General features: G+C 32.0%; 4 protein-coding genes across 4 annotated transcripts; 2 read left to right on the top strand and 2 right to left on the bottom strand.

Moving 5' to 3' along the window:
• Positions 1–5,717: 5,717 nt before the first annotated feature.
• On the top strand, positions 5,718–8,656 carry LOC125069141. Its single transcript, XM_047678530.1, has 5 exons — positions 5,718–5,890; positions 6,548–6,694; positions 6,850–6,905; positions 7,443–7,510; positions 7,616–8,656. Exons 1-5 carry the CDS (start codon positions 5,718–5,720, stop codon positions 8,654–8,656), a joined length of 1,485 nt encoding a protein of 494 aa, XP_047534486.1.
• An 813-nt stretch (positions 8,657–9,469) lies between these two features.
• Positions 9,470–13,389, bottom strand: LOC125069132. Its single transcript, XM_047678516.1, has 10 exons — positions 13,299–13,389; positions 12,583–12,711; positions 12,053–12,127; positions 11,541–11,622; positions 11,261–11,444; positions 10,708–10,929; positions 10,354–10,503; positions 10,208–10,279; positions 9,976–10,101; positions 9,470–9,676 (listed from the first exon to the last, which is right to left on the bottom strand). The coding sequence occupies exons 4-10, from the start codon at positions 11,543–11,545 to the stop codon at positions 9,470–9,472; spliced, it is 966 nt and encodes a 321-aa protein (XP_047534472.1). The 5' UTR covers positions 11,546–11,622; positions 12,053–12,127; positions 12,583–12,711; positions 13,299–13,389.
• Positions 13,390–13,788: 399 nt separating this feature from the next.
• LOC125069124 lies at positions 13,789–20,292 on the top strand. The gene is made up of 10 exons (XM_047678504.1): positions 13,789–13,958; positions 15,037–15,123; positions 15,652–15,830; positions 16,684–16,731; positions 16,913–16,972; positions 17,926–17,997; positions 18,503–18,659; positions 19,111–19,326; positions 20,041–20,145; positions 20,221–20,292. The coding sequence occupies exons 1-10, from the start codon at positions 13,791–13,793 to the stop codon at positions 20,290–20,292; spliced, it is 1,164 nt and encodes a 387-aa protein (XP_047534460.1). The 5' UTR covers positions 13,789–13,790.
• Positions 20,293–20,378: 86 nt separating this feature from the next.
• On the bottom strand, positions 20,379–21,847 carry LOC125069115 (leucine-rich repeat extensin-like protein 3). The gene is made up of 3 exons (XM_047678492.1): positions 21,836–21,847; positions 21,279–21,587; positions 20,379–21,224 (listed from the first exon to the last, which is right to left on the bottom strand). The coding sequence occupies exons 1-3, from the start codon at positions 21,845–21,847 to the stop codon at positions 20,451–20,453; spliced, it is 1,095 nt and encodes a 364-aa protein (XP_047534448.1). The 3' UTR covers positions 20,379–20,450.
• Positions 21,848–25,829: the final 3,982 nt, after the last annotated feature.

Below are 25,829 nucleotides of genomic sequence, written 5' to 3'. Positions count from 1 at the left end.
GGTTGTTAAAAATTGTTTACCGGAAGAGATCTTAGTAAACAACCAGATATATTCAAAACACACCGAATTTTATTTATTATTAGAAGATTTTGATAACCTGTCTCGCGATACCATCACTTCACCTCGGCTATGGCAATCTTTCTATTTAAGCCAGCTAAAAATTTAATATCTGAAAGATTCCAAGAAAAACTTTAAAGTGAGTCCAAATTTATACGCCAATCCCTTATTCATTTACGAAATAACCCAGAAAAACTTACAAATGCTAAACTTAAAGGAAGCTTGCTCTTGCTCGGAAACAGAACCCTGAAAATCAATTTCAACGTTTCTAACTTCGAAAATTGCGAATTTTACACAAACTTATCCTCAATTCCACCCTCATATTGTCAAAATCGCTGTAATAACTGTCTATGAGTCATAAGAAGAAACTTAAACAAGAATTTTCATAATTCGAACATTGATAATAAGCGATTTTCAATTAACAGACTTTCATCTTCAATATCAAGATAACCTTAAGGGATAAATTATCTAATAACTATTTCCATAATTTTAACTTTACAAAATGATGAATTTTCAATAAAACTGTACTAACTTTATCCTAAGGCGATGGATTGAAAATGAAATGAAAAAAAGCCTAACTAATATTAACAAGTCTATTTTTTTTCCTATTTCTAACATGAGAAATGAAGAATTTCCATACAAACTTTTATCCTCCATTTACCCGCTTAGGAGATGAATTTTGAAAAATCCTACATTTCATAAGGAAGTCCTACCGCTAGCCGGTCTAGGCTATGCGTTATATTTTAAAATAATTATAAAGTTAATTTTGTGTATTCTGTATGAAAATCAATGAATAGTAATTTCGCGCCTTTATATAATAATAATAATAACAATGTTTATTTCATCAATAACCAACAGGGTTCAATAACATCACAAAGGTTGACTTCTTCTTTTGAGTGCCATGTGCTCCCATGCCAGAAGAAGTCGCTCTTCCTTAACACACTCATACTTTAATTCAAAGTTATAAGAAGAAACAAGCTAAGAATTACAAAAATACTAATTAAAATAGTTAATGGTAGTATCGAGTAAATTAATTGGCTTTACATCGAATTTCCAGACTCAGAGTTGGCTAGCACATAAGGGCACAGATCCCAAAGTCCTGATCGTCCTGGTCCAAACCCCGGGTCGAGCCAATCAAAATTTAATTTAAAAAAAAAACGATAAGCGACATGAGGCTTAGAAGTTATAAGTGGTTACACTGCCTTGGAAAGCAAGTAAAGCCGTTGGTCCTACGCGTGTACTCTTACTAGTTGTATCATATATGCCGTCCGATTGGATTAGGAAAGTGAGAGAATAGAAGTGATGGGAATAATGAGTTGTGAGGACATCATCATCACTATCGTATATACTGGTAATCTTTCTCACTCCAAACATTCTATCACCGACATAATACTTAGCATTAAGTAAAATATGTATAAAAATAAAATAAAGTATGCTATGTTACACCACAATATCGTGTTCATTAAGTGTTGGTCGTGTTGCTTGGAATTACCAAAACATACCAACTTTGGAGCAACCGCAGCCGTCTCGAAAGTTTGCGCAAACATCACGTTTCCTAGAACTGTATAGCATTTCTTCAATGAAAATCGATTTATCGAAGTATGAGATACCTGATACGGCAAATAAACTGGTATTTTTTAAATTTTAAAATATCGATCATGCCCTTAAAGGTACGGTAGCTTATTGGATACAATTAACGTCAAGTCTATATCCAATTTACTATTTCAAAGTAAGGTTTTTTATTACGTTTTCTGCACACTACCTTAATATAAATAAATATTGGACAACATCACATACATTACTCTGATCCCAATGTAAGTAGCTAAAGCACTTATGTTATGGAAAATCAGAAGTAACGATGGTACCACAAACACCCAAACCCAAGACAACATAGAAAACTATTGAACTTTTTCTACTTCGACTCGGCCGGGAGTCGAACCTGGGACCTCGGGGTGGCGTACCCATCAAAACCGGTGTACAAACTACTCGACAATGGAGGTTGTCAAAAATAAATAAATATAAATGTATCCAGAGTAATAAATAACATGATGCTGTTCTTCTGATCGATTTTCAGATCCGGCAGTCATTATTAAAGGTGATCGTCTGTTCACCTTTAATAATGACACACAAGCGTCCTTCACTCACTATAATTCGGTGGGATGTCAATCCTATTCTATCAGAGAGAGTTCATGCGAGGGAAGGAAGGTTTTACTTGCTTTCCAAGACAAAAAAGTTTAGACTATTTTTTTAGGTTGCTATCGAAAATTCTAGACAGAAAACTCATTAACTTTTTTATTTGCTCGACCCAGAAATGACAGCTAGGATCGCGAGATTTACAGTTTTATAAGTTAGCTTCTATCATACATATACACATATAAGAATTAAAAAACACAATACAAATCTGGACACCTTACATCGTGTAGATTTACTGAACTTCTAAATATCAATTAATTGTTAAAAACTTCTATTATTTTTTTAGATTAATCATGAAAGTTAACTCACAAACCTATCCTAGTATCTTGAGTATATTATACAGCCCTAGTGTAAATATTCTACCGGCTTACAGTAATACAAAGTATTCATATGTTTCGGTTTGAATTGTGATCGGATATAATTTCACGTCATTTTAGATCACGTAGGAGGTGGCACATTACTGCAGTGCTATTCTGTAAGAAATCACTTCGTATCTCACTCGTGAAATATTGACAATTGACCGACTTACGGTGTAACGCCATTTTGATATGTGTATCATATAAATTTTATAATTATCAGAGTCAATTTCGTATATCAAGCACATGTTCTGCGGTGAGTTTCTTGTTACAGAATAGCCTAAATGGTGTTAATTCTTATTAAGGAATAAGTATAAGGATACTTCAATATACCACTTACCAATATCAGTAGACCTGTTTATTCTGCCGTCCTATTATAAGTAATGATGTATATACTAAAAAGTACAAATATAGGAAATAATGATGTGATTTAAAATTGTGTAATCACCGCGATCTTCCACGTCCTCGTGAGCTCTCAATTCAAATCGTCGATTTGCCTTGCAAATAATGCGGACATCTGTGAAATCGTACCAGATACCGCATTCAAATCTGAGATAAGTGAAAACAAGCAAGTATAACGAAGCCGATGGATAACATTTAATACCGTGTCAAATCGTTTTACTACTTGTAATTGTATTTACAGCTTGTTGCATAAATTTTAAATATAATATACGGCACAGTTAAAGTGTGCCGTAAGCAATTGAAGCAATTTGTTACAGACGTATAGAATAATATCTTAAGCAAACATTTAGATTCTAATTCAGAAACTGAACGTTCGTGGTTATACAATATTAATAATTATATTGTGTAGCCAAAAAAGCCCTGCATCTGTTGATATAAGTTTTATGTATAATGGTTTGGTAGATTTTTCTGTTGGTCATTATAAAATAACGTCTCCTTATTTACTAGGACATTGCGGATTTTGAGTCGACAATGTTCTGAAAAACATTTCCAAGTATACCGACTTTTAGTGATGTTAATTTGAGATACTAATACAAAACTTCTGAAAGATGTCTTAAAGAAGATAAAGCCACAAAACTGCCATAATGCCAAGTGAGAAACTTGAAATAATTGTCTTCATTTACAAGCCACGAACATATTTTTTCTCCCGTTGGGTACATACTCTTCAAGTTGAGTTGTTGTTTTCCCTTTCCTCTACCAAAGATTGCAAATTGAAAATGTGCTATTATATGATCTACATTTTGCCTGAAGTTATACTATTTTAGTTCACTTACCCTTGATACAGGATATTTGTAAGTACATACGATGCTTTACTATTTTATGGTATAATAACTAATGTGTGGACGGCCTTGACCCATTAGTGGAAACAATCTATAAATTGTCATTTAGGTGAATTTCAGGTACTTTTAAGTCAACAGTATATAAAACTGTATTGTGCCAATAAAATGTCATAGATCAAGAAAACCCGACAGCAAACTCAATAGTTAAGTTTTCATGTGCAATTTTAGTTTATAACTCATTTGCTCAGTGGCGAAGAAAACTATCGTTAGAAAACCTACACAATATTGTGGATGAAATTCTGCTTTGTGGTATGATTTGGATATTTTAAACAATTTAATTAAATGCTTAGCGACATTTATAAATTTACGATTAACTTTACAATGACATAAAAAAACTGCCTTTTCCATTTACATTTAACCTGAAATGTGAAATTACACGTTAGCGAAATCATGAACTCGTCTTTATGGTCGTAGTTACCTTTTTTATGAATATAAAGGGAACACTTCCAATGAAATATCAATGAATGCTTTATGCTCGCTTTCCTCTATGATTTTAAAAAGTGTGCTATTTATGGCCTTACTGAAAAGACTTAAATTGCAATAAACAATACTTAGTTTGCTCTTCAGAGTATTGAGTAAGGGACTGAATATGAATAAGAGAATCTTGTTACACATACGGTTAGTAACCATTGAAATTTATATCAGAAGAACATGACTTATCAGATGAATTGAAGTAATTTGTCTTATGTCTGACTCAGACTGGTCGATTCGAAGTCGAATTGATTTTAATAAAATAACTTGACACTAAAAGTTAAAAACATGGCAAATTATTGAACCGAATTTTAGTTCATGTTCTGTTCGGAGACGGTTGAAATCGCTTTCGATTTAGAAATTGATCAAAATTAATCGAAAATCGGAGGGTGATATTAAGGATAGCTATATATATAGCTTCACAATATAGTATATAATATTTTAAGGTGGGTGGGTAGGTTGTTAGAGAATATCTCGTTTTAGAATAAAATTCCAAACAAAAATATATATACTGCTTTTTTAAGCATTTTTTGGTATCATAACAATGTTTGACTTTCCTAATTGGTCATTAAACTGTATATCGCCTCCACATTTAACAAACCTTTCAAGGGTAAAGTTATGTAATTTATATTTTAATGTAACATTTGCCACCCCGTGGGCGCGGCGACCGTTCACCTTCGCTTATAAAGCGCATCAATACTGAATAGGGTGTGAACCCTACCTATTTTGGGTAAAAAACGTTTATTAGGGTGAACACGACTGTCCTTTTAAAAAACCAAAACGCCGTATCATTGAAAAAAAAATCGACAAAGCAATTCGCCAAAGTCATAGTAATATTATTTTTTTAATTATTATCATCGTTGTATCATATATTATAAAAAAGGCTGTATTTTTAAAGTATATCAAACACAATACTTTATATTCAGACACAGCACAAAGACAAATTTTTAATGAATAATTAAATTTAATATGTCATAATAGATTCTTATCGCCAAATTGTAAGAATTTTATATACAGAAACGTCTGATGTGGATCAGCATCCTACGTGTCTTCGTAACATTGGCAGAATATTTTGCACCTAACTAGCGCAGACACGCGCCATAGATAAAGAAAAAAGTATAATAATGACAACCACATTTTAGTTTATTTGTTTATAATTTATGTTATTTAAATCGAAATTATCTTTAATAAAATTGCTACTGAGCATTACTACTGACTTAATGCGAGTTTTGATCAATATTCCAAAAACAGTGAAATGTAGAAAATTATTCTGTAATTTAATTCAGTTTATTTATTTTCTTTTAATCTAAATGAAACAAACACATCAAAATCTATTGAAATGGATGTACCACATATACCTCGTAACTCCAGAGATTGGGACTCCATCGACATATTTGTGTTTTCAAATGGACAACAATATTCGCCTCCAAGAAAGTATCATTTGGAATCTGACGATTTGAAATGCTGGGATGCCACTAAATCTTTCTTAGCAAGATCTCAATATGGCTCCAAGTAAAATATTACGTATTATTATAAATAGATAGTTATTTTTGAGTGAAATCCAAAATGTCATATAGGACAATTGAATATACCATAAAAAAGCCTTTAAGTGTCGGCTATTGGCCTGATCGCTCATCAATTTGGCACAACAATAAGTCTTATACCACTTTCAGTTACATAAATTGATCACATTAATCATTCAAACGTACTCGTTCAATATTTATGTAATGTATTTGTTTATATTACATCTGAAACCCCTATCTAGAAAAGTACTTAACCGTTCAATTGCTTTATTTTCCATACAGCACGTCTGCATAAAAATTTCCCTACATATATTCGAATCTCCAAAATGAATATCTGATATTATAGTTCAGCGTTCGTTTTATTTTTTCTCTTTACTATCACTGAGTTTTTACTCAATATGTATATGTAGTATATGTGATAGATATAAAGTGATAAATTACGAACAATCACATATTGTTAGCATAGTAAGAGTGGCGGTAGCTTTCTCTTTCATTCTGACTTTATCATGTAATAAAATATTTTACATAAATAATGATTAGAATGAGTATCACATAAATACTCGTGTATATAATCATTTGAGTATCACATAAATACTCGTGTTGAACAAGATGAACGACTTTATTGTTACTATTTTTTTAATTTAAGGCATTCTGCTATAGATCTATATTTACTAGACGGGAAAAAAATTGAAGGTCCTTTAGAGCTAAAGAATTCTGCAGCTTACGTTGCCGTCGAACCACCTGACACGTTTATTCCAGCAGGTTATGAGAAATACCTGTACAAAGCATCCAGGTGAGACGCATTCAATTAAAATATTTCTTATATTATAGAAATAATTATTTTATTTAAGTATTTATTAACAAATGTGTAGTTTTTATAATTGAACATGACAAAATGTATATAAACGAATATCACGCATAATTTTATAACAGTTTTGTCTTCCACAGATCCTGGGAAAAACGCCAAGGACAGTTATCCAATAGCTATATGGTAGAAAGAACAGGTAAAAAAGATTATCAGCACTGCTTAAATTGCTTTTAATGTACAACATAAAAAGCAATCTGTAATATTTTTTATTTAAACTAGGTATTTTATTTTTAAGTAATTAAAAACTTAAAACACTTTTTTAAATTATAGAATTACTTCCCGAAAATTGACGATATACTTTTATAAAATTGGTGTACTATCCGTACACCAATTTTTTATTTTATTTGTACATATTAATCGGATATAAGGCATTAACGAGTGTCGTACTAAAAGTTGTAGAAGCGAAGAAAGAAAGAAGTAGTGGAAAGCAATTGTATCCATTTATATGGCCTTGGTAGTAAGACTTTGTATAAGGCCAAGGTTTACCATGAAGCGGCAGTACTCAGTTTTGTTTTGTTCCGGTTTGAAGGGTGGTTGACATGCATAAAAGAGAAGAGTAAAGAATGATTAAATGTCCAAAGGCAATGGTGACCACTTACAATCAAGCCTATTGGTCCGCCTGGATACCTACTTTATAGAAACATAGTAAATCATATTATAGTATGTTTTGCAGATAAAACGGGGACATTTTTGGACATCACTACGATCGAACAAATAGAGAGGATTGTTTCTTTGAAATCGGTATTGCATTCATTACAATTATTATCATCTTATGATATATATACATCTTATATAAATATAAAGTATCTTTATAAATATTTGTTATTTTTTTATTTTGACAAATAGGATACTTCTATAGCGGATCCAACTAAAACAGACAATCAGCCCCAAAGAACTGTCGAAAAACCTACATTTTCCAAATTGAACTCAGCTAAGATTGACAAATTATTTCAAAAGAAAAAACCTAGTGACAATGAAAGAAATTCAAGTTTAAGTAAAAAGCGCTTATCTCCTTCAAAACTCACTAAAAATGATTTCGTAAAGACAAAAAACATACTCAGACCCCAAAAATGCGTTATTAAACAACAACCATTATCACCCCAATATTCACGGAACCAAAGAAAACCAATTCGCGGAAATAGAGTTGAATGTAAAGCTAATCAAAAAATAAATAATCTTTTTCCCTTACAAACAGAAAATAATGCTAAATTGAATCCTAATATCTTAAATAATACGAATGTTAGAAAGGATATTATCGAAAGTATACCTAATAAAGATTTAATAAATGGATCACAAGTTTACAAAAACAATCAAAGTGACGATAAATCAATACTCCTTGAAGCAAATCCAAATAAAATAACAGTTGATGGCAATTCTACAAAAAAAATATTTGAAGTAAGTAAAGATAACGAATTAAATGATATGATAATTCCATGTGACACGAATAACGCGACATCTAAATATATGACCGGCGAACAGACCGACCAGTTACCACTCGATTGTAACAAAAAAAATCTTAATATAAAACTCAGAATACAATTAGAAGATTTGAGAAGTCCATTGCCATCTGAAGACAATAATACCTTAGAAAAAGATAGATCACTTATTACATTAATAAAAAAAGAAATGGCGTCACAGATAAACATCGATGTAATATTAGGTAAAGATATACTAACTTTAAACAATTACTTATTTCTAAATGGAAAATCTAAAGAATCTAACATAAATAAACACGAAGAATGTGTTCCTAGCAATGATGACCTAAAAGATATATTCGTTCATTGCACATACGACAACTTTTATCCAAAACTCCTAAAAGAAGATTCACGTCGACAAAATATTTTCATATTACCGAGAGAAATGAACGAGCATTTAATGAAAAGGTAACATAAAATTTTCATGACTTTCTTAAGTGCATATTAATAGGATCGAAAATTGTTGCACATAGAAGAATTATTTATTATAAAAATATTAAATGGAAGCTTTTATAATTTGAAAGATACTATAAAGTGTACAATAAATATAGTAGTTAAATAGTCCTAACAAAGAAGATCTTTTATGAAAATAAAAACGAATTGATAACCAATTCCTTCTTTTTTAAGTCGGTTAATAAAAAGTTTTCTATTATGTATATATTTCTCGTGTTCTTTTTAGCAACTGTAAATGTGATCACGAAAATGTTGAAATGGTCAACAAGGGAATTCAAAAGTCATTATCTAGTTCTAGTGACGAAGGCTTGAAGTCAATTAAAATTGACAAAAACAAAATAGAAATACATACTAAAACAAATTTACAATCTGAGTTACAAGATGACGTGAATATTGTAGATACAATTGTCCCGATATTGATGCCCAAAACATTTGATGAAAAGTCTACTCAGACGGAATGGTGTAATATTGTGGTAAGTTTTTGCGTCTACAAACAAATACACAATAATTTCGTTTTTTTTTTTTTCTTTTTAAATTAACAGATACAACATTTAATAGCAACTATTAAAATTAATTAATTTAATAAATAAATGCTTAATTTACAATTTGATTATCAATGAAAATTAACGATTTTACTTATTTTTCAGTTGCAAGCGAAAATTCACGAAGAAGGGCGTTATTCTTTTCACTTACCAGCTTTGTCCTTGCTTAAGCAATATAACATCAATCAAATATAGTACATTTATTATTTACCTTTTTCACAACACTTTAATTATATTCTTAGGTATATTGTACTCAAAAATATAATAACGTAGAGCAATATATCGGGTATCTTTTGGATTCCTTTGTCGTTGGAATGTAGTTGGTCGTAATAAGCCTTTAATTTTCGGGCGAGTATGTTTAGAGGCTTTGGTCCAATATATTGCAATTGCAATTCCGATAAATATTGCAAGTTAAGCGGTGACATGGCCATCATTACCTTAAAACGAATCGTAGCAAATTAATATTTTCAAATTTTAACATAAGTTAAGTCAACCGGCGTGCAACTATAAGGAAAACGCAAACATAAAAAAAAAAAAACTAATAAATGTAATTAAAATTGTAAACTATAATTTTCGAATGCAGGGTAGTGCGGCCTGGAAGTAAAAAAATGCATACACATCAAAAATAAACTCAATCAAATAAATAGAAAGATGGAATTTAAAGGTACGGTAAACCCGTCTGTGGAGATAATATATTTATATACATAATTAAAAATATATAACTTGATAATATTACTTGAGCAGTAATCCCTGCCATAGCTTCAGGGTTAATAGCACTTAGATCTGAACCGTCCACTTCGGCTAAAAGTAGGCCTAATCGCGAAACATCTCTTGCATTCCAACTGTATGATTTGCCGAACGCCTGCCAATATTATAAGAGCAATTATACGAATGGGCGAATATATTATTTTTTTACTTCAGATTTTATAACTTTATATAATATTTTAATTTATAACTATACAATATACCTGCGTCTTGCTCATCATTGCATAATAAAATCGACGTTGTAAAGGATCACATGCTCGAATATGATAAAAGACCTGAAATGTATATATAAATATACGTTTTCTTTTATATAGTATATTAATAAATTACAAGGTAATTTAAAGTATACTTGATGCGATAGTTGTAAGTATGTGTTCTCAGGGATTTTTCTCATGAAGGTCATCGGGACTCCACACAGTAAGTTATTCATGAGGTTTAAATATCTTGGCTCCGACCAATACTTGTTCATTTTAATGTACTTACTAGCTACCACGCCTACCTTAGAAGCATATTATATATTTTATGACACATTATTGTTAATAATTTTATATTATATATTTTGATTCCATTCCATAATAATTAGAAGTTCGGGTAATAATTTATTTTAACTAGTTTTTGATTACATTTATCTCACAAGATTAAATATTTGCTTTGTCTGGGAGGCAATATAATAATTTAATAAAAAGCTATTCATAATGTAAACCTGATGTCTGTCCAGATCAGCGTGGGTGCCAATATAAGTCAGAATCCTTTCATCGCTCAAATTAAGTCTAGCCATTTCTCTCCCAGTAACGTATTTAAACAATGGTCGGTACCGTTCTAAGGTATCATACGTGATTAAGCGGGTAGGTTTGCCCCGACGTACCACTAGCCAAGTAGCTGCAAGCTTTTCTCGGGCTATCTTCATCATTGAAATCGTACGAGCCTATGGAAATTATTTCACGACGCAAAATGACAATATGTGTGTGAGAGTTAACCATGTAATAATTCCAAATAAGGCCGGTAATCAAATATATTCTATCAAAGGAATAAAATTGCCAGTCTAAATATTTATCGATACAATACGTTAAAATATTATACTAATTCTTTCTTAATATAAAAGGTAACAGGATTAGGAAAACCTTAAGAGAAAAATCGATCTTTTGTTGTGTAACACAAATTTTACGCTTATGTTAATTAAAAGTTATTGATATTTTTAATAACGACTTGCCTATAATTCGAACGACAATAAATTAGTTTAAATTCAAAGTACTAACAGATTTTATTATGTAATCAGCTGGTAATCGCACTATATCCGAAAGAGTGCCATAAAGAAAGATGGCGAATGCATTAACAGCCGTCTGCATGAAATCTCTCGTTATATTTAATTCAGAATGTCCACGATGCACAAGTTCTAGCGGAGGGAGGTGAACGCCTCTTTTGTTGTTAAATAATTCAGCTCTAAGATGAAAAGCAATATAATTTTAATACTTCTATATTTTAATTCTGAATTTAAATAAAGTAACTCAACTTTCGATAATGAAATTATTTACAAACCTCATGAAATTCCCAGCGACATAATTTCTCAAGTTGTCGGTAACATTTTTATGTGTTAAAAGCACACTGGATTTTTCTGTATCTGTGTAAATAGAAATAGTTAATATTTCAGAATAATAATGCAGTTCTATTATATCAATTACATCGATATTGTACGACAGTAATCATTTCAAGTTATGAGTAACAAGCCGTAAAAATCGTTCCTATAATTTTTTACGCCACTTACTTGCGACTCCCAAACTTAGGAAACATTATTTATAGAGGCACTTTTATGTTACGCATAGACAATTCCGCCATCCATAAGCAAAATATTTTTTTGGATTTAGTACAACATTAACAGCCTGTAAATTTCTCATTGCTGGGCTAAGACCTCCTCTTTGAGGTGAAGATTTCGAGCATATTCTACCACGTTGCTCCAATGCGGGTTGTGGATTGCTCCAATGCGGGTTGGTGGATTTAGTAACAAGACTAAATCAAGATCAAAGAACAATTTAGGAAAAGAATTAACATACCGTCCAATTCTATGTTGTCACCGTACAGAAACTTATGGAGATAACTTTGAAATTGATCGAAGGGATCTTCTGTAACTGTAAATATAAAAAAAAAAACTCAATCGTGTGCGAGAATATTCAATTTGCATTTGAAAAAAGGCGTAAAATTTAACATTTACGGGCTAGGTATGAACAAAACTCTAATAAGACTCTAAAGGCCACTAGGCTGCACCGTCGAATTACCTTTGCCTGAATAAAGGCAGACTAACAAAAAAATAAATTCCTGACTCGAGTTATTCAAACTGCCAGCAATTGTAACTCCAACTTCGAAAATCATAATGTCGTTCGTTTTCTTAATGTTTCTATGTTACAAATAACTTAACATCTCAGTTTCCTAGGTTGATGGCGCATTGGTATATTAAAGAATGATTAATATTTCTTACAGCGCCAATGTATGGGCGATGATGATCACTTGTCAACGGGTGGGCCATTTCCCCGTCCGCCTATTGATATCAAAAGGAAATCACAAATACAAAATATATAAATCATACTTTGATCAGTACTAGAAGCGTTTGCGGAAGCTTCCGTTATGTTTACATTATGAAATGTGTCATTATCAGTGTTCGTTCTCGCCCATGGGAATTTAGTTGTTACACTTTGATACACACGACATTTATATTCTGAAACAAATAGCAATTGCATAAGGAGTCTTGATACTAGAGTTGATGTACGCTAAAGATTTAAGGTTAGGTTTTTAAGCTGCGTTTTCATTCCGGCGCATACGAGGATATAAATTTATAGCACTCTCCGGCCCATAATCTATTCAATAATGTACAATACTGGGAACAATTTCATGAAAAGTGTGGCAGTATTTACTGCGGATGTTTCTACAGAGATTGTCATCGCTAAATTTACAACTAATATTTTAAAAATCGTTTCAAAATAATATAAATAAAAGGAAAAGTTAGATCTTTCCCCTCTTGAATTTGTAATTTCCAAAAATCTTACGTCGTGAAATCGGTAACTACGCTGTTAGTCAATCGATTCTATTGTTCGAAGATGATTCAGTTGGTGGTATTTCGCTTACATAATATAATTATGTAGATAATGAAATTTAAAAATACATACAAATGACTATTTGATAAAATTTATTTTGTACCGAGAATATGTTTTACTGTAGCAACCTGTATAATGATTAATTTAAAAAAATAGATGTGCGTCGATATTCTACACTCCTCAGCTTATTTTAAAGTAAATTATTATTTACCTCTATTCTTGCTATCGTCAAATTTTGCAATCGTGTATAATGGATTTCTATACGCGGCGCTTAAAGAACAATAAAATCCAAGGAGTATTAAATTAAGAAACTTTACCATGTCTCGAGTTACATATAGACAATTAACAAAACACATAAATCAATACAGCCACGCATTAAAGCTCGAAAATATCCTGTTTTTTTATGTAATGTGTATATCTGTACGGAAATAAAATGGGAATGTTACATAGAAATTAATTACATAAAAGATAACTTTATAAATAATTGTAAATTGAACCCTGTTTATATAACAATTAAATTTAATTTACAAATTCAAATTTCAGTTTTATAAATACATAAGAATTTTAGGCGTAGGTTATACTATTTTAATTTATTTTCAAAATAATTAGTTATTCTATATTTTTATGACAACTATCATTATCGTGACAGAATCAGAGTTTTGACACTTTTGATATATAAAAAATTGACAATGTAACGATATGAATGCTCTGTTATTTTTTTATGAATAATATTTTTCTAATGTATTTAGCGACGTCGTCGAGCGAATCCGAGGATGAATATTTACAATACAGAAGCTTTAGATCCAATTCTTACCGAAGAACGAAATTCCGACCAGGATTAGAGAATCCCTTAATTTATTATGCTGAAGTTGTAAGTGATTGTATAATTACTTATGATTTTGTTTTCCGTAGGATTAACACTTGATAATATGTCATGATAGAGTTTTGGATATATATAAAGCATTAGTTATACATAATAAAAAGGATATTGCATCGTGACGTGGCAATCATAAAGTATGTATTTTCAATGCGTATCTATAATATATGTATATTGGAAGAAAAGAGGACAGTGCTACTATTGACTTAGAAAATTAATCACTTCATACTTACATGTTATTAGACGAAAAGGCTCTGACAATTACACTTAAATGATTGAATCTAGATTATTCTAAAACTTAAATTGATAAAATATAACAATATAGTTATTTTCGATATCATATGTGACCAATTATTTACCGTCGTTAGAGTCACAAGGTAACTGCCGAAGAGCGACTTTAACAGAGACAAAGAACGCACTATAGATTCCATAGATCTAAGAAGACTCTCTCACTACAGAGATGAAACTGAAAAATTACTATTTCAGTAAAGGGTTTTACTTTCATTATGTGTCCATTATATATAGAATATTATTTGAAACAAGTAGTCGACTAATTTATGCGTACAAAGAATCACCATATCACCTTTATTATGTTGATTCATGCGGAGACATAAATAGTATATTAATTCAAATGCTAGCATGTATAGACTTTTTTTTTCTCGCTGGAAAAACGTTACGCACTTCCCCGACATGATGGAAATGGGGGGATATGTGGGACTCGCCGATGTCCAGGGCGCCGAGTGCGCCCCGGTCAAAGGAATACCCACTAAAAACCAGCGCTACCCTCTCTGTTCTTTCGACGGGCGCCACGAGATCGCTTACGCATGCTACCGTGACGCCCTGACTAGCATGTATAGACTAAATTAACCTTAAATACACACAAACAAGCATGCTCTCTGACTTAACCAATAAAATGATTGTGTGTTTTATGACAATCTTTCTGACCACAATTGGACACTTTTAATATCACTAATATATTAAACAAATCAAGTATGACAACTGCATTAAGTGTTTTTATTGCTTTAAAAAGGCGTTCCGTATCGTTTCATGTAAATGTATTTTATATTTGCAGAAGCCGAAAAGACGTAACCGAAGGAGCAGAGAAAATGAAAAGTACAATTCGAACTGTTTCGTTAAAGCGTTTCGTTGGTACACTCAGGTGACTGCAAGAATTCTTTTCGTGTAATTTAAAAGGGAGCTTTGAAAAATTGTAATGAGTTTTTTCCTTCAATAAAGTCTGGATTCTGAAAAAGTAGATAATTTAAAAATTCCTACACTTTGCGTCAACTCGTTTGGTTAAGTGTCAGTCACTCGTTAGAGCTTCAACTTAATGTTTTTATGTTATATAACAAAATAAAGTTGGCGTAATCTATTCTCTGTCATAGAAAAGATTAATGGTATTTTAAAGAAGCAGGTTTGGAGTAGCCTTCGAACATGCTGTTCCAATGCGGTGGATATACACGGAATACATTTACATCTCACATATGCGATTTCCTATCGATGTTTACCTCCACCACCACGCAAGCGATAAGTTATTAACAGAAACGAAGAAAACTCAATGAAGCTTGCTTCTTAAATCTACAATCTTCGGTTAAGATCTGGATCAAACATTTAAGTTGAATCACACATGCCATATAATGTTAGTGATAAAAAGAACATGTTTTCTAAATTATGGTTTAATTTTTAGGAACATGTACCATGTAAAAAGACAAATTCAACGAATAATGTGATTAATAAGGACATAAAAGGCTTCGCGACGTGGCTTGATGAGAAATATAATGAATATCAGGACACAAATCGAATCGAAAAAACTCAATGTATCTTGAATCAGAGCTCCACGCTCGAGTTAATTAGTGGCGCTAAAATGTACGTTAAATGTGCTGTTGATCACTAAATTATTACTGACGACAAGTGACATATTTTGTTACTTCGATCAAGAACTTAGTAATAAATGTTTCCTACATCTATGTATTATATAACACACTAAAAACAATTATTATTTATAATATGGTTGGTGATTTATAATAAGGTGATTACTAAGTTTGTACTTTAGAAATTTTGACGTTATTATTTTATTAATTAAGAGTCCTTATTGTTGTAAATTTGTGATTAAAAATACACTTGACGAAAACATAATATGTAGTTATATTGACGGTTAACATTTTATTTTTATAGAATATATAGGCACACAGGCTAACAGGCCATCTGGTAGGTGGTGACCATCGCCTATATTGACACTGCGCCAATGCGCCACCAACTTTGGGAATTGAAATATTATGTCCATTGTGCCTGTAATTACACTGGCTCACTCACTCTTTAAAACGGATGGCCCATTTAGCCGTCTGCCTACCTATATCATCAAAAGAAAATGAAGTCTTTACGCCTACACCTGATCCTATCTCCGGTTGTGTCTGTTTTCCGATTTTGCAAGTTGCGATGTTCCGATGGGGCAAGTTTACTTCTACTTGCACCCAAACTTGTGTACTTGTAAAGATTGGCCATTGCGAGCGAATAAAAAATATCATTATTTTTAAATTGACTAATCTTTAATAAAATAAAATAGAATTGCCCCGTTATAAGGAATAACTAACTATCCTATTCACCCCTCCATTTAAGCTAAAGATAGTGTTAGGAGTAGTGACGACAAATGGTTAGGATCCATCAAATAATAATACTTCCTAATTTTATAAATGTTAATTGACCTTTTTTAAAATTTCAGTTACGACAATAAAGTAGCAGGTTCAAAGAAATTTCCAATATTGAGAAGGTATGACCAACATCCTATCTGACAGCAGATACTCATATTTTAGTATTTAATTTTTATCTCTAACCATATCGAGCATTAAAAAAAATAGTAGCATCAGACATTAAGACAATGTCTTGGAAAGCATACTTTAATCGCTCTATAAAAGGACATAGCTCAACTTATAAATACTGATAAATTTCAGCCCTTGGTATAAACACCGAAAATCCTCAAGTAAAAGAGAAGAAACCGATTTCACTGTAAAGTAAGTACCAAATATATGTATATGTAAATGTACGCGATACATATGGCGTTCCGAACTGGCACTCTGTTCGACCGAACTGAACGGCAGACTCTTCACCTGACATTAGTGTGTCTTTGCCATTCATTCGGTGTGGACGCATACGGAGCGGTGCTAATAATAGTTCAAATCAAAGTATGACTTAAATAAAAATTTAATATTCAAATATGTAAAACGAATTGTTATTAAAGTGATTAAAGATCGAGCTAATATTATTGTGATAACAAAATAAAAAAAAAACTTTTAAAGACGGCGCCATCCACAATCTCTTAAATCTATAGGAACGACATATTGTTACACTACGTTGAAAGAAAAGCATAAGTGTCATGAAGTTCCCAGCGCTTACGACGTTATGAGTAGCGAGAAAACTGTAAACAATTTCAGCGCTATATTTTTTAATGTTTGATTAGATGGCAAAATAACGATTAATCACTGCACCAAACTTAAGTTCTAACTCTGACCAATATTAGAAAAAAAATAACATGAACGATCTTGTCTATTGTATACAAAAATATAAAAGATGATTCGTTTTTAAAGGCTTAACCAAATGGGTTAAAAATGAATGTTTTCTATACCCCATTCCAATTCTTGATTCATTGACGCCCATGGACCGTAGGTTATTTAAAATCACGCAATGGTCCATGGCGGCGGTGCAGGAACGTTTAACGCGAGTGAAACCGCGCGATGCTAGTAATAATAAAAATCAAATTAACTTTTTGTATTTTACATGCACATTGCACTTATATAAGGAAAAATATATATTTGTATATTTATATTAAAATATGTTTTTAAATACGTTTACATTTAATCTTATTAAACCCGATTTATAAATTCGTTACGTTATAAGCAAATTAAGATTAACACGAATAATTTCTGTTGCAAAATGATATCAATCTCATTCTATAAATATTTTGTAGGTCAAATCAAAGCATCAAAATCATTTTGAAGCCTAAAAACTTATCCCGTGCAACTTCAGAATGCCGTCAAAGGTAAATAAATAACTTCAATAACTTTTTACTGACCCGGGCTCAAATTCGAACCCACTACCTCCAGATCGGCAACCATATAAGTTACCTACTATAGCAACGAGGAAGTCAATCTATAATGAGATTAATAGTATATTACATAAAATATAATCAATAGAAGCGAGTCTGATCAATTTCTTAATGTAATTTAATTAAAAGTTAACTCCATAACTATTTAGGTTACGGCTACACATTGGGGTTTAGAAAATTATAAATGTAAATGAAGCGAAATGACGCCTTGACATTTATACAAAAAAAAAAAAAAAAAACATTTAAATTTTCTTATGTTGATTATTTATTCGCGTCATGTTAAATTTTGTTTCGTAAGCTATATTCGTAAGCTTTTAATCTATTTTAATACTTCCTTAAACTTGTTTTTATCTACAAAACGTTACATATAAAAAGGTTGTTTTTAAACTGAATTTAAAGAAATGTATCAATTTATATCTTTATATTTTAATATTTTTAGATCCGATTTACAAAACAACGCAATTATATCAAACACGAGTGCTCTTCACATGAAGCTAAGACCCACATCTAGAAGCTTGACGAGTGTTCTTAAAGAAAAAGAAATATACATTATACCTTTTGACATTCTTCAAGACACGAGCCATGAGGAAGTAAAGGTCATATCACAATATTTTGAGCCTGAGGGTCAATTCTACTAAATAATTGTCATATTCGAATCAAAACGTTATCGTTGACGTTTAACCGTATTCTATTCTACTTAAAGAATCGTCGTGCATATAATTAGTAGAATAATAGAGCTCCAGTTACGATTCAGCTGAGTATTGTTTTTGTTGAATAGTCGAATTTAGATCGGATTAGAATCGGGAATATTACGTTACCGTTATAAATTTGTAGATTTTTCCGCCTTTTTTTTAAAACATTTCTAGGACACGTGACGCAAGCTGTAAATAATATCGTTGCGATTATGTCAATTTTAACACATTTACGCTCGATAAAAATATACATAAATATACTTTCTAAATTTGGTAGAATGTACTTTGTTAAAGAAATGCTAATTCTTATTTTAAATAAGGATAATACATCTTGATTACATTGTTCCGTTTTTAGCATAAAGTCGACGAAATTAACACAAACGGGCGAAAGAAATTACGACAAATTTTCCCTATGAAGTCAATACCAATGGTCGAAAATAAAAAAAGGAATGATGTATATTGTCAATGTTCACACACTAGATTTGATAATAATACCAGTGAACTTGAGAAAAATAAACTTAATACTTGCCTTTGTTACAAAAGAAAATCAGAATATGAAGTCGTACGAAAGGTGATGTATATTTTTATTATATTTAAACTAAGAATGCTATGCATTATAAAACACCAAATGGATTTTTTTACGACATATTCAGGCGGCCGGACAAGTATGGCTCCTGATGGTAAATGGTCACCGTCGCCCATACACATTGTTGCTGTAAGATAATTATTATTAACATCACCCATGCACTACCAACCTTGAGAACTAAGATCCTATCTCCCTTGTGCCTGTAGTTACCCTGGCTCACTTACCTTTGAAACCGGAACAGAAGAATACCAAGTATTTCTGTTTAGCGATAGGTACTTTCTTATTTAAATCTAGTAAATCTATTTTCACTATTAAATCTATCTATAATGATGATGCCCTCCTGACCTACTTTGGCTAACCATTCTCAAGGAAGACTAGACAAATGCGCAGGACATATCAGAGTGCACCAACTGTATTGGCACACACTTGTGCACTTTTCCCGCGCAATCATAACTCGATGGGAGAGAGTCAAGGAAATGACATTATAATTAAAATACCTGAATTAACATCGTAGTAACCTTTCGTTTTGATGCGAATAATTACACTTTATTATTAATAAACAAATAATAAATAATGCCGTTTTATTTACTTTAAATCTTTACCCTTGATATGTTTTGGTAGTAAGCTTATCTCCCATCTTTTAATTAGGTATGTACATGTAACACGTTTATTCAAATTATTAATATTTAAATTCAATAGATTGCAGTAATACCAATATCTCAACCAAATACGAAAGACCACGAGCCACCTGTATCAGCACTTGTTACCGATAGCGTGCAAACATCTGATTATTCAATTAACTTAGTAAGTGAGCTTTTATCAAACAATAAAGTATCTTTTATTCTTAACATATTACACAATAGATATATTACTTTACAGGAAAACAATTTCACTCGCAGAAAGCCGGTATTCGTGAAATTAATATGTCCACATAAACTGAACGAAAAATGATTAAATTTTGTAATTACATATTTTACGTTAAAATATTTATTTTATAACTTTACAATCGATGAATATTGGAAATAAAAAAAATTAAATCGGTAAAAATGATAAATTTATTTACAAAAATTTAAGCGTATATTTACATATGTATTTCAACAACATTAAATTTAATTGGGCACACCATAAGATGAAGAGGGCTTAGATTGAGGTAAAAATCCAATACTCTCTGATTCACTAGCTCCACCGGATTGAACCTGCGAGCTGTAACTCTGGCTTGATCCAGTCGACAGCGGTGAGTTGTGAACGAATGATAAAACTTCGATACTGGGCTTCGCGTTCTCCAAAGAAACACCAGAAACTAGTGACAGGTATCCGGCATCTCTGGCTGAAGTATGTTCGGCATCTTTTATGATGTTCTGTACTCTTGATACGACCGTTTCGTCGAGAGCCTCACTGTGTGTTTGTTGCTGCTGTGGGCTATTGTACTGGGCAAAATCAGCCTGATAGCTTGATTGACCAGAATTGCCATTTTGTTGACCTGACGATAAAGACTGACTCGGAGCCGATTGTTGGTATGAATACCCTTGAGTTTCTTGCTGTTGATAATATTGAATGGGGGCTGGCTGTGGTTGAGGTTGGGGTTCAGGTTGAGGAGCAATTATAGCAGGAAGAGGGCGGATTGGTTGAGGGACACCGTACGAGGGGCTGGGTTGTGGTTGCGGTTGGTATACAGGTTGTGGTTGGGGAATAGGCTGCGGCTGGTATACGGGTTGTGGTTGAGGAATTGGTTGTGGTTGGTATACAGGTTGGGGTTGAGGAATAGGCTGCGGTTGGTATACGGGTTGTGGTTGAGGAATTGGTTGTGGTTGGTATACAGGTTGGGGTTGAGGAATAGGCTGCGGTTGGTATACGGGTTGTGGTTGAGGAATTGGTTGTGGTTGGTATACAGGTTGGGGTTGAGGAATAGGCTGCGGTTGGTATACAGGCTGCGGTTGAGGAACAGCTATTGGGAGAGGACGTATCGGTTGCGGAGGTCCATAAGACGGGCTAGGTTGAGGCTGAGGTTGATACACTGGCAGGGGTTGGGGCACTGGCTGAGGCCGATAGTTTGATTGCGGTGGCTGTTGGACTGATGGTCTTTGGTAATTGTAACCATTTGAAGAATGGTGACTGTGATGGTGCGGCGGTGGTTGAGGATGATGTGCAGGTGGGGCGTAACTAAACACCGGTGCTTGTGGTGGTGGACGGGGCAAGTGGTACGGCGCCTCAGCCACCACAGCAGCTACTAGCGAAATTAATACTACCTGAAAACAAAATTATTTAATTAATAATGATATAAACAATAATCAATCATATAAAATAAAACCATAAACACGAAACGATACAATAAATTCAATGAAATCTTTTTACTATAAACAAATGGTTCATATTCATTAACAAAATAAACAAATTATTCTCATTATGATTGAATATTTGAATAGGCAGAAAGTTGACCCGAATCGCGTTGACATTAGGCCGTGTGTACATTTTCACTTTTGTAACATCTACTCACCGTGTGTCTCATGTCTCCGATATGTTGAAGTCAGTGTGCGATATGAACAGAAACATGTTCGTTTTATACTCACCACCACCACAAAAGCGGTCCATGAATGAAGGAGATCACCATGAACGATTGCACAAATCTCGTTTGATATGTGATTTTGCTACCAGTTTAATATGACAATTTACAATATTAACCGCAATCTATTGTTGTATTTTTCACTTAGATACTTTTATTGTTTTTATTTGACAATATTTACTTATCTGTTGCGAAATTTGTATGTCTTTTTCGATCTTCAAACGTTGAATAAGGCAGTGATTCATTTAGTTCAATATTATTATAATGAGAGAGTTAGCCGTATTGATCTTTATCAAATATCATTTGTATATTATAAATTTCATATTTTTTTAATTGAATATTAATTGTCATATTATTTACTGCATGTTTTTTTTTTATTATTAAATTTAAAATCATAAATATATACAGCCCATCGTTTTTTATAAACGAATTTATCATAATATAAATATAAAAACATCGTAATTTAAACTTATTATTAAAAATCTTAGACGTCGTATAATAGTTGAATTTAACAAAATATAGTGGAATAATTTTTTGCAACAAATACATAGAATAAATAGTCAAAGCTCAACTTCATCAAATATAAAGGAACTGTCGGATAATAGAGGCGAAAAACACAATAAAACACCTTATAAAAATTATAGTAGGCTCAAATAAATAAAGACTGCGCGACTGATATTATACTAGGATGTTTTTCGCAGTACATATTAAGTAGTTTAATTTAAAATTAACAAGTAAATTTATTTCAATATGTTTTTAGTATTTGATGTAATCTAAAAGATGCTTGGAATTATATTATTATTTCCGATAGTTTTTATTAAGACTTAGCATTGGTCGCAATCATTTTGGTTATGGAATCTATTTAAAATGATAGACACTTTAATATTACCATTAAGTTTTATCTGGCATTAAGTATAACCCAGTATTCGCCTGCGGCTTCACTCTCCCTTAAGGAGATTGGCTGCCGGGTATTTTTCGCACAATTTATTTATAAATTTTAGCCTATGTGTTATTCTGATCTATAAACTATATTATTTTAAAGTTTTAATTAAATCCATTCAGTAGTTAGAGTAACAAATATCCATACATACAAACTTTCGCCTTTATAATATATTAGGATTAGGATAAGGATTAGGAAGGAGTATCGTGAGAAGAAGTGAATAAAATAATGAATACCTAAAAGTACAAACGGATTTTATTAAAATGATCACTTTCTTATGTTCATCAAAATGCATTTGTACATTAAGAAGACAAGCGAAATAGGTATTAAAATATTCTCTTTCTTTAACTTTTAAAAAACGAAACGCATACAAGATCTAATATATGATTAAGAGAGAATATTTTGCGTCTAATAAAACCTGTTTCTGGTTTCCAATAATCCGTAAAATCGTGGTAAGCGAAAGGCTTACCAAACAAAATGAAGTGTTAGTTTTCCTCAAATAAAATTCATATTTTTTATATAATAGGTAGTCGGGCAAATGGGCCACCTAATGTCTATGGTGGTCACCACCACCATGTAAGAGATCTAACCATTACTTATATCACTAATACGCCACTAACCTTGTGAACTAAGATGTTATGTCCCTTACGCCTATAGTTACACTGGCTCACCCACCCTTCAAACCAAAATAAAATAATACTAAGTATTGCTGTTTGTCGGTGGAATATGTGATGAGTGGGTGGTACCTAACCTAACGGGCTTGGACAACGCTCTACCTATTTTTGTGTTTCCTACAAACATGCCTAGGCCTGCTTGTCTAATATGTTAACATTTTTGCTTTTAGTATATTCTACGACAAGGAAAACCTTGCATATTATACTACAAAGTTATTCTTGCAGTATAAAAATTGTAACCTAAAGAATACGTAAGCTTTACACCGCGCGTATTTGTTTTTCTACAATAGAATAGTTTGGATTCTTGACCTTGAGCCCTTTTGTTATTTCGAATAGCTTAAGGCATCAAAACGTATAATAAATGATGTATATAAAGTAAAAGACTTTATTACTTGGTTTTAATTCTTAGGAGAACAGATAGTAGTCAAATCGGTAGAAAAAATATTAAGATAGATTATTACAATAAATACTTCAATTTCGATACTTCATACTCAATAATAATTGAAATTATTAAAAAAATATTTAAACATTTTAACTTCTTATCATAGTCTAACTTTCATAAGTAACCTATGTATGTCATGATGGAATATAATATGGAAATAAACTACGAACAAACTCGAAACTCAAAGTCGAAGTATATCGTAAGATGTAAGTAGTGATATGCAACACTGGTTTAAATAATTATTATAATTTTGGAATATAATCATCATAATAGTGGATCACAGAAATGCAATTAAGACATTTTACAATCAAGACGAGAATCCAGTGGCAAATTTGATTTTTGTCTTATGATCGGTTGCTCTAATCAAGCAACGGTTCGTTTTGTCCACAAGACATGCCATTGACTTGCCACTTATGGACCAGAAGGACGAATAACGGTAAATATTTGTAAGTATATGTAATAAGGGTAAATGTTTGAAAATGACAGATGTTTAATAAAAAAATGGTGACGTCAATCAGAAAATTATACTATCCGTAAGCAAAACAAATAGTTTTCTGAATATTAATCGAGTGTTACGAGACTAGCCCTAGCCTCCAATACGGTGCTACGTCATAGGATATCATAATTAATTATATCATTAATAATGTCACATTATTATTATTATTACAATTATTATTGTAATTAATTGATCAATAATTTGTACAACTTTAGTTGATATTATTTTATATGGAATAACATTTAATACTGGCATGTAACACTATTTCTTATTTTAAAAGTGATTGAGCTGTCATAAGGAAAACAATTGGATGATTGTGATCATTGTAAAAATATAGAGAGAGATTGAAACATCATTGTACAACATAATTTTATTTTGCCATCCCAAACTACTGAAATTAGACGAGCTTTAGAATAGTTTTGCTGATGGCCGTTAACACGATATGACAACATACGACGTAGATTTAAAATATACTCGCTAAATATAAATAGTATTATAAGAATTTACTATCAATGAACCAGCAAATCTGAGTAGTGTTAACACGTGAAAATATAATAACAAAACAAACTGAACGGTACATCTAAATACGTAATGCAAGTATCCAAAATCTTTATTTTACCTTGTATTCATCAAACAAGCAAATTTCTTAACAGTAGCTGGATTTAAAATAAAGACATAAAATGATTGACATCGTAACGCAATAATTTGGGATCGTGCCTTCAAGGAATTCGCAGAGAATACTTATGGTACGATCGTAATTACAGAGGTCACAATTGCCTATCACATAGCTATGGGTAAAGCTAGCGATATTGGCTTTACTGGTCGGAGGTCGCAAACAATGAGGTAAGAGTGAAATTTAAGCGACCGGCACACGGTCACAATTTACACCTTTGTATACAACGGAGAGCTCGAATGTGTTGTAACTAACGCAAATATATTAGATAATCATTTATTCTCTGTGACCTTATACTGTTTCTAAATATATTCTAATGGTAATTTATGTTACATCCCATTTCTGTTTGAGATGTCGTATCCATCATCGGTATCAAATGTACGTATTTGCATATCGGCAAATCTTTAACGTAGAACGAATATTTAAAAGAACGTAATGAGGGGATACGCGCGTTTTTTTAATACATTATCAGCCTATAAATTTCCCACTACAGGGCTCAGGCCTCCTGTCCCTTCGAGGAGAAGGTTTGGAACATATTCCACCACGCTGCTCCAATGCGCGTTGGCAATTTATTGATAACGAAGCAATATTCCACAAAAGCTATATGAATTATAGGTAGAAATAAGTAAGGCGAAGGCAAATTACATACAATATAATCACTTAAGCTCAAACAGAATAGGTACTCGAAAACATAACTAGATTT

The sequence above is a fragment of the Vanessa atalanta genome, chromosome 2 (genome assembly GCF_905147765.1).
Source record: "Vanessa atalanta chromosome 2, ilVanAtal1.2, whole genome shotgun sequence".
NCBI classification, from domain to species: Eukaryota; Metazoa; Arthropoda; class Insecta; order Lepidoptera; family Nymphalidae; genus Vanessa; species Vanessa atalanta.
This window is presented reverse-complemented; position numbering and strand designations above follow the sequence as displayed.

What these genes read in the sequence shown, in the direction of transcription:
- LOC125069132 (XM_047678516.1), bottom strand. An exon ending in CTGATCTGGACAGACATCAG is followed by an intron (nt 10,504 to 10,707) that starts GTTTACATTATG and finishes TATGCTTCTAAG; the next exon opens with GTAGGCGTGGTAGCTAGTAA. An exon ending in ACTTACAACTATCGCATCAA is followed by an intron (nt 10,280 to 10,353) that starts GTATACTTTAAA and finishes TATACATTTCAG; the next exon opens with GTCTTTTATCATATTCGAGC.
- LOC125069115 (XM_047678492.1), bottom strand. An exon ending in CTCTCCCAATAGCTGTTCCT is followed by an intron (nt 21,225 to 21,278) that starts CAACCGCAGCCT and finishes CAACCTGTATAC; the next exon opens with CAACCACAACCAATTCCTCA.
- LOC125069141 (XM_047678530.1), top strand. Translation starts at nt 5,718, where the DNA reads ATGGATGTACCACATATACCTCGTAACTCCAGAGATTGGGACTCCATC. An exon ending in AGATCTCAATATGGCTCCAA is followed by an intron (nt 5,891 to 6,547) that starts GTAAAATATTAC and finishes TTTTAATTTAAG; the next exon opens with GCATTCTGCTATAGATCTAT. An exon ending in TACCTGTACAAAGCATCCAG is followed by an intron (nt 6,695 to 6,849) that starts GTGAGACGCATT and finishes TGTCTTCCACAG; the next exon opens with ATCCTGGGAAAAACGCCAAG.
- LOC125069124 (XM_047678504.1), top strand. Translation starts at nt 13,791, where the DNA reads ATGCTCTGTTATTTTTTTATGAATAATATTTTTCTAATGTATTTAGCG. An exon ending in AAATTTCCAATATTGAGAAG is followed by an intron (nt 16,732 to 16,912) that starts GTATGACCAACA and finishes GATAAATTTCAG; the next exon opens with CCCTTGGTATAAACACCGAA. An exon ending in GAAACCGATTTCACTGTAAA is followed by an intron (nt 16,973 to 17,925) that starts GTAAGTACCAAA and finishes AATATTTTGTAG; the next exon opens with GTCAAATCAAAGCATCAAAA.